The 16291-nt window shown below is 43.2% G+C and overlaps 1 protein-coding gene across 1 annotated transcript in view; it reads left to right on the top strand.

Annotated features, from left to right (window-relative positions):
- The first annotated feature begins 11160 nt into the window (after window positions 1-11160).
- LOC126267830 (uncharacterized) overlaps window positions 11161-16291 on the top strand; it is a 141251-nt gene continuing 136120 nt past the window's right edge. Inside the window, exon 1 of the mRNA XM_049973134.1 lies at window positions 11161-11189. Coding sequence (XP_049829091.1) covers window positions 11161-11189 — 29 coding nt within the window. The remainder of the gene's footprint in view (window positions 11190-16291) is intronic.

Here is a 16291-nt window from a genome sequence, read left to right as displayed (position 1 = left end):
GCTTCGGGCATGAATGTGTGTGATGTCCTTAGGTTAGTTAGGTTTAAGTAGTTCTAAGTTCTAGGGGACTGATGACCTCAGAAGTTAAGTCCCATAGTGCTCAGAGCCATTTGAACCCTATGTAGCATAGTCCATCAACAATATGAAAAGTGGCGCAGAGGACTTAAATTGCCTGTTTTGTCTAGAAAGGCTAAGTAAGAGTCTTCAAAGAAAAGCTTTTGAGAGACTCGATCATGAAATTAAGCAGCAAGCCCATAAAGTAAACGTTCGATCCCCAGATGCCTAGGTGTCTTTCTGAACAAGCGACAAAATTGTAGTGCACATATTTAAGAAATGACCTAGAGAGTGAGGGACAAGAACAAAATCATTAGCGTAGCCAGCTACAATTATCAACTACTATTGCAAACAATAAGAACGTATCATAACGCTAACCTAACTGCGATGACGGGATACTGTGCGAGTGCTTGGACACATAGATTTCTGCTCATAGCAACAGCACGGGTAGTTTCCACGGTCCAACGCGGAATACTTATTCGGCTGGCGGGAGCTTTTGGTACTCTGTCAGTTGAGGTGTTACAGGTAATACTTGGAATATGTCCACTCTATCTCCAGATGAACAAAGAAAAACATCTTGAAGTGCAGAATTTTGTAGCAATATAGACCACAAACAAACAAGAAGCGTATTGGATATAGGTTCCATTTTTCATGTAAAACACTTTTTTCTTGTTACCCAAACATTTCGATGTCTCTGTACCACCCTCAGTGGATTTTGTTTATTGAATAGCTGTAAAAAGTGAACAAATTTTAGGGTGTAACATTGTGTATGGGAATCTGTACTGATAGCTTGTCATCTGCAAGTCACTGAAGGACGCCATAAAGATGGCCCTGCAAAAGCATATAAAGTAAAATTAAGGTAAGAACAAAAACGAACATAAACTGTCTTTACAACCTAAAATATGTTTATTTTTGACACTTGTTCAACAAACAAAAATCACTGATTATGGCGCAGAGGTGTCGAAACATGTTTGGGTAACAAGAAAAAACAGTGTTTTGCACAATAGTCGGAACCTTTATCCGATAATTTTAACTGAAAACACGAAAAAATAACAAGACCTGCAAATCCAAAAGTTGAAGAAGTAGATCCCAGTCAGATCCTCCACCTGTGACAGAAACGTTGGGATGATGAGCAGGCAGTGAGGCGCACTTAGTGTTTTTTTCCCAAATATAAAACAGTGACTGAGAATGAGGCACCTGAATCCTTTAAGAGGCCAGCCTCCTGTACATCACATACCTTGCGACACCTACTAGCATCGAACTGGTTGAAGACAACTGTCTAAATATGCCTGTAATAGAGAAGGCACGCCAGAACACACTATATGGGGATGTCCGCTGTTGCTGATATTGGTCGGCATCTACAACTACACGTGCATGAATATTCTGCAGATCACCCTTAAGTGCCTGGCACAGGATTCGTCAACAGCAATTGAATCGGCATGGGAGACTCAAGGTCAAGGAGACATTTCGTTGGGAGAAAGAATAGCACATCTCGGACAATGCTGCTGATGCTATTTCAAGAAGGCTTACCATTTAGCCCCCGTCTGCTGCAGTACAGGATGCTGCCACAAAAGATCGATAAATAATACTGGGAAAACAAGTGAGGTCAATAGCTGTGGCGAAAAACAGCCAACCTCGCATGCACGGCCAATGTAACATCACCGCTAGTGTGGAAGTGCAGCTATTTCCTGTGTCTCGCCACCCAAGGAAGTAGAATATGACTGAGGTAGGCCGGCATTGGCCTCACTTCTCACCGGGAGCAACGATATTCTGACCAGATGTGTCGGTTCTGCGACCAGGGAACGAACAGCAACGAAAGAGGCTGATGCAGTCACAAAGCCCAAGGAACCAGAACGTTATGCTAACGGATCAGGGAGCAATGAAGTTCATTGTGGAACGCGACAGATCAGAACTGATGCTACCATAATATTAGTAGAGTTAGGTTTTGTGGCAGGTGTAGTTTTTATTAATGGTGGAATTAGTCATTGTGATGGGAAGTAACACTGTGTTGGATGTAATAATGTGTATTGTGCAATTAGTTGCCGATATATAGAAAAATTGTTCTTGACACTAATAATTTGTGTAATAAGGCACGCAATTGTGTTTCAATTATAGATGACAGGCTACAATGTAACCAATAAATTAAATAAATAAATTAATCATATATTGAAAATAACATAATTATTATGCTTACAAAGAAATGAAGTGCGGATATTTATAAAGATTACCACAGAACCAGTCCAGTAACATATACGTCAAAAATATCCACAACCTACTTCATCGTGAAATGGAAGGGAACAGACGAAAGTAGAGCAGCAGAAACTAGTTTCGTTTTACGAGAAGTAGGGGCACTCGAGTGGAAAGTTTGATTAATAAATGAATGCATGTTTGGGAAAAATAGGAAAGATAAAGAGGTGATATGGAGAAATCTTTGGATTGTGTGAAACAATTTTAAAAAATTTCTGTTATTCGGTACTGCGGCATGAACTATAGGGACAAGTATAGACTATATTTGCTCTCTAATATGCGGACTAATAGCACACCAACAGACGACCAGCTTTTCCGAAATTCTCGTTTCCAGGTGGCAGACCGTAACAATCTGCCTCTTACACCAGGGGACTTCCCTATTTCCGGCTCTTATGGTCATTAGACTGAGTCCTCATTTGTCTCTGCTCTCCTTACATATTTTTGCTTATCCCGTCACTTATCCAAAATGCCAAAGGGCGTCATCTAGTCTCTCAGTGTTAGCGGTCGTAATGTTTTAGCTAATCAGCCTACAAATTACCTGACTGATAAAGTGTGAAAGTTTGTGTCCTTGTAAGGTTGTTCACAGATGCTGCTGTTGAGTACAGGGAGCAACTTGTTACAAAATGCAAAGTGTCTTGCAGAAGAGACAGTGACAGTCTTCAGTTATCCTGAGTTTGTCCGGAGTGATTTAAGGTGAAAAGAGTACATAAATATAGCCGTGGGAAAGGCAGTTTCCATGCAGATTAACTGGAGGAATCATAAGGAAGAGTGGATCACACAGGAATGAGGAGTTTATGAAACTCGTTGTTGCCCAATTCTTGAGTATTATTCTTAGGTCTGACACCCTTACCAAGTTTAATTAACAAAATAGATACCAGTAATTCTAAGGAAGGCAACAAGATTCGCTAAAGACTTATTTTGTCAGACTGAGCTAGAGGAAGTTCAACGAACTACGGTGGGTGACGTTACAAGGGAGACATTGCGTTTCACGGAGTGCCTAATAATGTCATGAATGTCTGTCTTCCGTAAGGAGTAAGGAAACGCATTGTTTTCAGATGTACGTGTACATGTAGATGTAGCGTTCGTACGGTAGCATTTGATGGCAAAGTAAAACTTAATGAAATGGCAACGAAGTAAATTCTTGTAACGCTAGTCTATGAACATCAACTCATTGGATGAACACGTGTTGGTTTGTTGCAAATCAGCGCTATCGACAGAGAGAAAGACATCAATTAATACTTGCTTGCTGCTGATAATGAATCTGAACATGGGACGCACAGTTTTTTTTAAAGTGGCCAACAGGTGCAAATTTGTTTTGAGAGGCAAATGGTGCAGTTTGAAATTAATCCACACTAAACAACTGCAGCAGACTTAAAACGCAAGGACTAAATTACGAGATGCGTTTTCATGGTAAATAAACGAATTTATATCATCTTGCAACGACACTGCTAATGATTACACGTCCGTCGCTGGAGCAAGAAATATCTTGAAAAACAAGTTTATGGAAGCTGTATTCCGTGACGCATTTCCATCTTATTAAGCTTCCCGTTTCACGGACGTCGTTTCAGTGGTGAGAAAAATGAGGCCATCCGAGTGACACGGAGAAAACACGTTCGCTTATTTTAGGTTTATAATTAACAGTGGCCTTTCACGCCTCTTACTGAGCGCTTGGAGCAATTTATAGTAACTTTTTGGTTGTATTCGTTTGCCTTCCAGAAGTCACACCTGCACCAGCCGTGTAGTCAGGATTCACTGGAACACAGAAATGGAAGAAATTCACAATATTCACAATATACCTTTCGCTTCTAGCTATATTCTGCGAGTCAGTGTTCATGCATTCCAAGAGCTGTCTCACAATAACCTGCTGCCATTGATTTTACTCCAATTTTTTTTTAATTGCTGCGCATTCGAGAGAGATGTCAAATTGTCTTTAAATGTACCACATGCTGGGTGTGCACGTTATCATACTTTCCGAAGCATCACTATGCACGTGAATCTGAACGTCGTGATCTGTAGGTGTTGATATCCATTGTGGGATACGAATGCAAGATAACTAAACTAAAGTGAACATCCAAATAACCCATCGTGTTACCATATCGTTGCAAGTCATTGATTCCGGTCAGTTTTCCTACTCCACGTCTCTTGTAACAATCGGTCAGTGATATTTGACATAGGAGAAAATAGTTACAGTCGACCGTAGAACTCAGATATGGTCTTTATAGTTTCTTTTTGGTAGTAGGTCCATCAGTCAGTGTTTCCGTGTTGATGTAGAAGCTGCCCACTGCGTATTCAAATGTACACCTGAAACCTAAGTCTCTGTATTAATCTGTCACATTCGACTCTCCATATGTCTTGCTATTGATCGGAAATGGTAGCCCATTTCGTCAATTGAATGTTTAATAAATTCAAGAGAGCCGTTAGTTCATAATACATAGCGATAACTTCATTGTCGTTACCTGCGTAAAACACGAAGTCATCCATGAAAATGTTGTTGCCTAGTAGGTGTGAGATGACGGGAACGCGGTCTCATGTCTAGAAGCTTGTCCCTTCACCGTTGCCGAAATCAGGAAGGGTTGGAATGTCAGTCCGTGTGGAATACTTGTGAAAAGTTAAGTCGTTACTGCGTTCGTTGTATGATAGTTTCCGTGACTACCTTGAAGAACGTTGTGTCATAGAAATCTTGTAAATCCTTGTCGTCTTCATGCAAGACGAGTTGCGGAAATGTTTATGTAATATCATTAATAACAGAAACGGGATATAACAGAACAACAAATATTTCTTGCAGAAGATTTCGTTCCCCCGCTAGCGTGTTGCTGAGAGAGGGTGCGTTGTTCGTGTGGGAAGACGCATCGAAAAAGATCCGCCACTTCTCCTACCTAATTGCTTGATGCACAAGACATGGTGTAACTTCAGCCTTTAGGAGAAGGAAGCTCCACGTAGTCCTTTGTAATGTAGTTCAACATGGTGGTAGACATCTTTTCAGGGGTCGTTCCTAAGAAGGCTTTTATGTAAACTACAAAATCTACTTTCTGCGTTAAGTCAGTTTATAAAGTACTGAATAATATTTTGTTTCTTAGGAGGACGAACGACTCTTCAATGATCATGCAAAAGATAAGATGCCTGAAATTCTTGAAAGGGAAAAGCTTTTTATTGGTCTTTACAGAATCATGATGGCTCACTGTCACTAGGGCTCAAAATGATCTCCATTCGTTGCCTGTGGTCAAGTGAGATTGAGGTACAAAGTGAAAATCAGCTAAATTCCCACAGACTGCGGATCTGCTTCCAATGAGGATGTACAAGAATGTGGTGGCAATCAGAGATACAGATCGGTCGACTATCGGAGACAATCTTCCTGTAATGAGCGCTGCCAATTAAAAGTTCGATAGCCATGTCTTCTTGGGAATCTGTATGTGGACCAGCTAACTGCAGAATACCCGAGTCGAATTTCCGTTTCTGACTAGTGAGTAAACAGAAATCTCGATTCATTTTCTGTCTTGCACTGAGGTAATTTTAGCCCTAGCCTGTGTAGACAGAGAACCGCAGGTACGCCAGCGTACTTCATCTGCGCAGCGGCCAGCACTCCTGCGAGCGGATGGTCGATGCAGTACAATTGCTGTTCGTACCTCAATAGGTGATACGCGTACTCTAGTTCGGCGGATGGGGAAACACTGACAGTACATGTTTTCAGTTCGATTTGCTTGTCCACTCTGCGTTTTATGATAGTGCCAGTTAGGGCCTAGGGCTTGCGTTTCTCAGCGCTAATCAGTATCAGCCAACGTGGGCCGCGGTATAAAGGAAGTCCAACATTATGTTCCACCAATCTCGCAGATACATGCAGGGTGGAATCTGACATAATGTAGTTCGCATTTATACAGTTTTTTGCACTCCATTTGTTTTTTGAGAATGGATCATTTATGGTGTTCAAGTTGTGATTCAGTCTAGTAGTATCCCGATAGGAATGATTGCTTTGATGTGCTAAACTAAACTGATGTAAAATGCAACACAATAATTCGTTTTATGGAAATCCATAGGTGTATATTGTCAATACGGCCTTGCCGCAGTGGTTACACAGGTTCCCGTGAGATCACCGAAGTTAAGCGCTGTCGGGGGTGGTCGGCACTTGGATGGGTGACCATCCAGGCCGCCAAGCGCTGTTGCCATTTTTCGGGGTGCACTCAGCCTCGTGATGCCAATTGAGGAGCTACTCGACTGAGCAGTAGCGGCTTCGGTCAAGAATACCATCATAACGACCGGGAGGGCGGTGTGCTGACCCCACGCCCCTCGTACCCGCATCCTCCACGGAGGACAACACGGCGGTCGGCTGGTCCCGATAGGCCACTCGTGGCCTGAAGACGGAGTATATTGTGAATGGAAGAGTCACCTTGACGATTTGTAGGCGTGAAAATACCATATCGGAGACAACATTAGTCAACACCCCCTCCTCCCAACCCATCCACACACACACACACACACACACACACACACACTATATGCTACAAACATCACGGGGGTTTAAAAAGCTGATAAACATACCTATTCAAGTCGGTACAGAGTATCTTGTACTAACAAAGCGGTGTCTGCAACATTGTGGCCTGTTTCAGCAGTGGGTAATGCATACGTGCGTTGGCCCGTTATCCCTTCCAGAAGGACGATATCACTCAGGAAACGCCAAGAAGATATTCTCCAGACCATAACGCTCCCACCACCGCCCTGGAGTCTTCCGATAATTGTTACAGGGTGTTTGCTTTCAGACGTCTTACGCCGTACATGCCAAGAGCCATCTGTTCGACGGAGCATAATACGTGATTCATCTGAAAAGGCCACCTGTCGCTACTTAGTGGACGCCCTGTTGTAGTACTGGCATAAAAAGTCCGCCTTCTTCACTGATGAACAGTACTCGTTCTGGGTGTATGAACCAGGTGCCTGCTGCAGAGGCCCATGCACAGTAACTTTCGATGAAGAACCGTTGAGGAGACACTGTTGGTAGTTCCTTGGTTCACCGGGCTGTCAGTTGCTCAACAGTTGCACATCTATTCGCCCATACACATCTCCACAGTTGTCGTTCACTCCGTCATCTATGACCCGTGGTACACCACAGCTGCCTCTGAGATAGTTCTGGATAGCGCCATTTTGCCACGCACGCTGTACGTTAACCACATCAGCACACGAACAATCTACAAATTTAGCTGTTTCGGATATGCTTACACCGTTGGCTCGGAAGCCAATGAGTATGCCATTTTGGACGTGATACAAATCGCTCCGTTTCCGCATTACAACAATGACTGCATTGTTTTGGTGGGTTGGTTGGTTGGCTGGCTGGCTAATTTGTGGGAGGGGACCAAACAGATTAGGGAAAGATGGGGAGGGGAGTCAGCTGTGCCCTTGGAAAGGCGCCATCCCGGCCTTTGGCTGAAGCGATTTAGGGAAATCACGGAAAACCTAAATCAGGATGCCGGACGCGGGTTTGAACCGTCGTCCTTCAGTATGGGAGTCCAGTACGCTAACCACTACACCTGCTGCCGTCTATGAGTGGTTATTGTATGTTGGCTTCGATCATAGGCGGTGGTCAGATTAATTTGACAGGGCCGTGTAAGAATTGGTTAAAGTCAGCTGCGGGAGCAATATGTCTTTCGTACATTGAGCTAAAGGAAGTATCAAACGTTGCGGTGGCCACCATATTTGACCAACACCCCAAATGCTCCAATATCTCGAAAGACAGCCTATAAAATCGAGAGCGTTGAATATATGTTTATCAAGGTCAGGCTCGTGTGCATGGGAAAAACGGATGGAGAGCTCAAGAGGTGTGGCAGGGTATTTGTTTCCTCTCTGGTGTTCAAAGACACTTTACACGGGCCTGCGCTCGGAGAAAATACGGCAATGGTGCAGCAAGATGACGGTGTCAAAAGGACGCGGCTTGGGGGATTAGTCACTGCTCTAGGCGCTGCCTGGATCATGTTAGCTCAATAGCGAATCCTAATTCCATTTGCGTGTTGCGAAAATAATAATGAGTCATTGTTATGCCCCTCCTGGATACTGGTCGTTCATAGACCGGTTTAGGTGAGAAAGGTTCTGCTCCCAAAAAACATTCTGTGGATGTCTGGAGTTGAATCAGGCCACTTCATATGGCACAGCAATTCTAGTTCATTACGAATGTTCGGCTGGGTAAAGGCCAATCTAAGGATTCGTAACTTTACGTGTCTCATTAAGATCCTGGTTGCTAAAGGACTGTCACTCAATTAATTTTGGGATACGATTTCATTCGGATTTCTGGGTAAATCTGTAACTGTTGAGAGGACCATTTTTTCGGTTAGATTCAATAAAAATCGAACCTTCCCATTTTGCCAGCAAAATGAGTTACCGGTAGCGTCTGTGCGGCAGAAGAAAGGGGTGGACGGTGGGCTGCAGTTCGATTGTTTGCCTCCTGACCGGGAGGAACAGCTGAATGAATAGTGTAACGATTACACCGATCTTCTCACGGGTGATTTGGTAGTAACAAATCTTGTTAAATATGCATGGTGTAACAAATATTTACGGCACAAATTGCAGAGCACATTCCTCACACGTAGACGAAGAAATTATTCTGTGTGTACATGGGTCTGGGAACCCATTTTCTTTCCATGTTACAACTCATTTTCTCCAACTCATTAATCATTGGTATCAGATTGTAAATTTTCACAATTGGCATATATGGGCAGAAGTCAATCCTCACGCAACTGTTGAAGCAAGTCATTCTCTGTCAATGTTGGTGACTGTTTTGCCTGGCCTCCACGCTCTCCGGACCGAGAGCCACTGGACTGTTATTTTTGGGGCATTTGAATGCTCTTGTGTATGGATCCCCAGCTCAAGATATACTGGGGTGCCCGTATTATGGAAGGCTGCGAAACTATGCGCAGTACTACAGGGACATAGTGTATCCGAGATTCCCTATGACAGTGGCATGATGCATGTATCAGTGCCCACGGAGGGTATATTGAACATCTCCTGTGAGATGCGTGTAGTATGCCGATGCGTTCTACGTTTTCCATTATTAATGCATTGGAGAAAATGAGTTGTAACAATGAAACAAAGCTTTTCCGGACACATCTTCACACAACATAATTTCTTCGTCTACATGTGAGGAATTTGTACTGCAACTGGTGCCGTGTATCTTTGTGAAACCCTGTACAACTGGGACGACGGAGAAGCTATCCATCCGTCCACCTGTCGCTAGTCTCCACTTTGGACGGAGGAGTTAAAAGGTATGATAGAGGAAATGTTAGGTCATGGACTCATCCATCCCTCAAACTCCCCTTACTCGACACCCACATTTATGGTCCCTAAACCATCGAGCAAATGGAGAACGGTGGTCGATTATAGGCCTTTGAACAAGAAAGTCGTCCTTTGTTCCATATCATTACTAGTTTTAACACACTAACTCTGGCTGGTTCTCTAGGTTTACCACATTGGACTTTAATAAGCCTAAGTGGTTCAATCACATTACAGCCATCTAGAAGGATTGGAATCATTTTGAGGTTAGTCGCGTTGCCTTTGCTACGAGCGCTGCTGTCCCGTCCTAGCTGCTACGTAGCTTTGTTGTTTTCTGAGATTAATTTTAATTTGGCTTATAATTTTCTAGATGATTCTGTCATTTTAGTACGAAACGGGACTAATATGTATAGCATTTGATGGCAGTTTACACTCGTCTTGGGATTAACAACTGAAATCGGCAAGATCAAAAGTGTATATTTGTGATTTTTGAGGCGTATTTTGTGGGCAGCACAAGTTCGAGTGAATCCCGGTTGAACTCATCTTATAAGAAAGTGTTCGCTTAGACAGAATCCTAAGGAAGTAGTAAGAATTATGGGTGTGGTAAATCTTTTTGGAACGTTTACCCTCTGTTGTGCCCAGTTAAATATACCGTTGAACGAAATGAAGAAAAAGGGACGCAGGTTCTTTCATGGGCGTGGGAGGTGGGGTCACAATAAGTGGCTTTTGTAGATCTGCAGCGTGCGCTCCCTTGTTAGCAGTTCCTCATTTCGAGAAGCAGTTCGTCGTCGAGACTAATGCCTCCCTGTCTCTAGTGGCAGTTATACACCGAGAAGGAGATCAGCTAAGTAGACGGCCAGTGTCATATGTCCCTGGGGCTATTTACTCTGGAGAAAAATTCCTCTGTGAGTAGAAGAAGACAGTGTGTTCTCGGGAATGTTCTTCCCCGCATGTGCATGAAGGTGCCCGTTTCAGGCTCGCGCAGTTTAAGTGCAGGGGATAAGGCCTGGCCGCCCGGAGTGGCCGAGCGGTTCTAGGCGCTACAGTCTGGAACCGCGCGACCGCTACGGTCGCAGGCTCGAATCCTGCCTGGGGCATGGATGTGTGTGATGTCCTTAGGTTGGTTAGGTTTAAGTAGTTCTAAATTCTAGGGGACTGATGACGACAGCAGTTAAGTCCCTTATTGCTCAGAGCCATTTGAACCATTTTTTGATAAGGCGTGTGTCCAGTTAAGCTTTAATGTTTGCTCTAGATAAGCTTCGCTTCAATTTAGAGCATGGGCCGCTCCAACTTCAGAATGTTAACCAGGCTTTAAGCTGTATAAGAACGAGACAAATGTACAGAAAGAACAGCAAGGTGGGCTTCTCGAATATCGGACTTCAGTTTCAAGCAAGGGAGACATAATTTAATTGTTGACAGGTTACGTAATATGTTGGTGGGCGATCTGAGAATGATGGAGAAGTTACACGAGCAAGTCAAACGTTCCCCATTGGCAAGCCACCTCAGGATACCAAGCAATGGTTGTCGTCTTCGAAGCCTGCTGAGAAACAATTTGAGTCTATGTTCATTTCGTGAGCCCCTTCCCCTTCTTGGCTGTTTATTACCCGTACAGCAATGGCGCTGGCAGCTGTCTACTGGCTGAAGTGAGTGTTCGGAACGTTCAGCGGGTGTCAAATCATAATGACAGATAATACGGATAATGCTGACGTTAGTGTCCACGGCATTTAAATATGTTTGTTTTGGTCTACGAACACTCCCTATTATTCTAACCTCTCCTGAGCAGAGAGAGTTTATCACAGTCTTCACACTGCTCTAACTGCTTTTCGTTACCTGGGCTATTCTCGATGGAGTGATATACTGCAGTGCTTTCAACACCGCCAAACACGAGGCTCAGAAGGACACAGAGCGTTTATAAACTGCAGAAACGTGTGCTAATCGGTTTTCTGCATTGGAAGGGCAACTAAGTAACAACGATAGTCGGAGAGTATGGAAACGATTGACAATGACAGAATGATGGTTAGGAGGCACATACGATTCGAGTGGAACAACCAACTACGAATGGCAAGCAACGAAAGACAGACCATCTCTGCGTGTAAAACTGGAAAACACAAAGCACACGGAGGGTCTGGTGCTCGAAGAGCATTGTATCACAATCGAGATGATAGTGGAAAAAAAGAAAATCAGTCATGCATCAGTTATGAATACGACAAATGTCGCCGCCAGTTGGGTTTCACAATTGCACATACCAATGCGAAACGTTTTACGAACTCAAGCAGCAGAGGAAGTGTAGCACGTGTGTCAACCAATCCAGATGACTCCATGAGACGTCTAGTCATCGTCGACAAGTGCTCTCTATGCACTGCTATGGCCACAAGACAAAGGAGAAAAGCAAGTTGCTCCTTTACCGCTAGCATATTTTGCTCGTAAGATGCACAAAATGTTTCCAGACGAGGCATCCAGTGACTTCACCCTGTTTCCTGGGAAGAAAACACTGTTTAGTAAGAAAAGATTTAATGCTTGAAGCGAGTAAACTGCTTCTCGTAAAACTTCTGGAACATAATGAAAATTTTATTTTTTAAGGTAAATGAGCCTTTTTGTAGAGTTACACTGATTTAGTAAGATGGTACTGAATGCCTGAAATTAGTAAATGCTTCTAGTAATATTTTTGGAACTAATGCAAAATTTGGATTCTCACTGTGGGTTAATATTTTCTAATGTCACACTGTTTTAATAGGAAACGAAATAATTGTGTTTCTTTCCGCTGGGAAATATTTATTATCAGAAGAAAGGAACAAACGGTGTTGCTATGTCGTCCTTCTATTAGAACCTGTTGATTGTGTCCACCCATTAATAACATCCTTGTTAAGGCCGGAACGATTTCGTCACCGTATGGACAAACCAGAGTCAATATGCCTCAGAATGTTTCTGATCCAACAAGGCAAGTTTCAAAAATAGTTTGTGTTTACAGGATACGGTGATTTTGTGAGGCAGCCCAAGTTGTGAGTTCGCAATCTGATGTTCTGGAGAACTGCCTGGAGTGCGCTGCTAGAGATGCTGCCTGCGACATGTGCTGTCGGCAGGCGCAAACGGCTACTTGTTCCACGTCAGGCGCAGGCGCCGGCAGGGACACTGATTGAAGATTAGCCACTGTTAGGCGCGGCGGGGCGATATAGCAGGGCCGCTGAGTGCTCTGTCTCCCGGCTGCGGGTGTCGGCGTAAACACGGGAGCGGCATGGAAATGGCCGCTGAGGAGGCCGGCGCTGTGTCTGGGTGGGCAACGGCGGGGGGGGGGGGGGGGGGGGGGGGGCGATTGTGATCGCGCCCGCTGTCTGCCGATGGTCGCAGCCTCACACCTCGACGAATAAATCACGACCAGCCACCCAGGGAGCGGGCTGCGCATACCTGATGACGAAGGGGGAACTCCCAGCACCCCGCCTCGTCTCGCCATCACCGGAGCCTCCTTAGGACACACCGCGAGAGCTAGAACTGAACTGGGAGCAGGTTTATTCTAAAGTGATTTCGCAGGCAAATGACGTTGACACCGCATGCGGATCCTGAGTTCTGTTCTGTAGAACTCGTCAAAGCATGTCACCTTTTCCCTCCCCTCTTCGCCCCCCTCCCACAACAGATACCACGCAATCACCTCACCACCCTACCCTCTCTAGCGTGTCACGGATTTCTACGATGTTAAAAATAATAACAATAAAATAGGTGAATGTTTTGTTATAATAATCATATGTTTGTACTGGTGCTTGGTACAGTAACTTTCAAGAGACATAGTATGGGTCGAACGAGTGTTTTTCAAGCAACCTACTTTGTAGACTGTTTGCACTTTCCTAGTACCCTACCAATGAACAGCGGTCTGCTAGAAATTGTTACACGCATTTATTCCTATGAGTTGACCGATTTCAGTTGTCACTTATTGAAACTGTGCTCATAGGATACTAAGTTTTGGCGTTTTGTGAAGCGCATGCTTTTAAGTTTATAAATATTTAAAACAAGTTGCCAATATTAATTTAGCGGTGTTAATGATAGTTGTAGGTTATCTACATCTACATCTACGTGGATACTCCCCAAGTCACACATAATTCAATTTTGTCATATGATTACATGATGGACACCGTGGCTGTTGCTTGAAGACAAATGTTGATGGTGTTGGGATAGCAACGAGCCACAAATTTACTTTCAGTTCCTTTATTCAAAGGGTACCGTTGCCGGTTTCGAACGTCGTGATTCATCCTAAGACGGTTTACACGTTTTCTTTGTGACATGTGGTGTGGTTTTTACAGATTAATTGTCGTGAAATATCGGTTTGGAGTGTTTGTTTTCTTAACACTCGTCCAACATGATACATTTATCAAATCATGTGGTGGGTGATAGAAATCTTCTCAGTGACAAATCTTGAGTGTTCAGTGAGAATAATTTACGTGTGCAACAATAAGAATGCATGGGAATGTATTCACATCTGTTGGACGAATGTTATGAAAACAAACACTCCAAACCGACATTTCACGACAAATAATCTGTAAAAAAACACACCACATGTCATAAAGAAAGCATGTAAACCGTCTGAGGATATATTACAACGGTAACGGTATCCTTTGAATAAAGGAACTGAAAGTAGATTTGTGGCTGGTTGCTGTCTCAACACCATCAACATTTGTCTTCACACGTAATTGCCTTCCAGTTTGTGGCCATGGAATTAGTGATTTGAAAAACATAGTAATTAGCTCCTATTTATAACATCTGCTTAGTTTAGGCTAAACCGCGTTTCATGCTTTCACTCAACATCGGCTCAAGTAACAGATGTATATCCTCGTCAGTAAACAGTTTTTATTCACTGTAGTCTAATCAGTCAAGCGCGTTAACGCACTGCTTCCGGGAGTCGGGGAGTCGCGCTAGCCACAGATAGAGTCCGTTCGGCAGATTAACGACGAAGGTCCACGCGCCGGCCTGCCTGAATGTGGTTTTTAGGCGGTTTCGCTTATTCAACCAGGTAAATACCGGGCTGCTTCCCACGTCCCGACGTCTCAGATACACGATGTGCAAACACTTAAAAATGACGCCACATTTCGCTATATTTACTCAAGACGCAGACCAACTGGGTACGTGTACACAGGTTCTGTACCGGTGCTGAATTGGGGTGGGAGGGGGTTAAGGAAAGGGTGCCAGGAAGCGTATCCGGCTATTCATTGCCACTCACTACCATTGGTTCCACTCACATAACACTGCAGATCCCGTAGTCGAATGGCGCAAACTAAGTTTGATGTATCTTAAAGTCTTATGTACGTTTTAACTCATTGTCTCCTTTCTGTGTTCTCTTTTTTCTTTCCCCCTTTCCAAGTTCTGATTAATTTATAATTATTACTTTATAATTAATACAGTTATTATAATTTAAACAGTTTATATATGTTCATGGAGTTCTTTAAAATCACACAGTGAACTGTAAGGTGTAAGAGATAAGGGAGTGCCTCATAGACTTGATAAGGCTAAACTAAAATACGGAATCCAAAAGTCGATAGAAAATTTTTGAGCTTGGTTCTCCAAAATCATTAGTAAACCAGTCAGATTTCAGACGCAAGTCTCTTTTAACTTCTTGCAACCAGAGATTGGTATTTCGATTAATTACATTATTGGAGGAGCCCAGAGAAAGGAATATGGGCGACGATTGATTCAGCGATACGGCACAAAACGTAAATTGATCTGTACGAATTGGGTACGGAAAAAGGGAAAAAAAACATGCGAGCTAAAAATGTTGTATTGGGTACGATGTCGTCACTTCAACTCTCCTTTACATATCAGTCGCTTATAAAAAAAAATGTAAAACCACAACGTATTGCGCCGCTTCGGCTGCAGTCAAATACTTTGAAATTTAACATCCACGTTTAGCGTTTCCAAATAGGACTTCCTTGTAGTTTTATCGTATTACATTTACTTGTTTCACATAACTGCTATTTCCTCAGATATATGAGAAAGTGGATGTGATTTTGGTTGTCACCCAGGCGTTTTGTACAGTTTTGTGAATTAATGACGCATAAACAGGACGTTGCTTTGATTAAATTATAAGACCCATTTTGTGACATGAAACTTATTTTGATAATAAGCGTACATCATATGCACGCAAAAATGTAGGGTATAAATGTTAAGTTCCTCCTTATGGAGACATCTGAAATGATACCTTTCAGAGTGCGTCTTAAAAAAAAAATCAAACATGTGAAAGGACCGAGTCAGAATTTTAAATACACATCATTTACCATTAGACAGATTTTATTACCATTAAAAAAACTCTCTCTCTCTCTCTCTCTCTCTCTCTCTCTCTCTCTCTCTCTCTCTCTCTCTCTCTATGAGAAACAGTTACTGAGGTCAACAACATTTAATTAAAGAAAGGTTAGATATGACAACAGCTTTAAACCAAGACACTGCTTTTCATCAAATTATTGCTCTTTACAGAGAAGGCTATAAACTGGAGACCTTTAATGCCAAATCAAGACCAAATGCTATGACGGTTTAAACCACAGACTATGCATATTTTAACATAGGGTGTAACTTGTGAAGCCGCGCGGGATTAGCCCAGCGGTCTTGGGCGCTGCAATCATGAACTGTGTGGCTGGTCCCGACGGAGGTTCGAGTCCTCCCTCGGGCATGGGTGTGTGTGTTTGTCCTTAGGACAGTTTAGGTTAAGTAGTGTTTAAGCTTAGGGACTGATGACCTTAGCAGTTATGTCCCATAAGATTTCACACACATT

The sequence above is a fragment of the Schistocerca gregaria genome, chromosome 4 (assembly GCF_023897955.1).
Source record: "Schistocerca gregaria isolate iqSchGreg1 chromosome 4, iqSchGreg1.2, whole genome shotgun sequence".
In the NCBI taxonomy this organism is placed as follows: Eukaryota; Metazoa; Arthropoda; class Insecta; order Orthoptera; family Acrididae; genus Schistocerca; species Schistocerca gregaria.
Note: the sequence above shows the minus strand (reverse complement) of the source record. Positions and strands in the feature narration are given on the sequence as shown.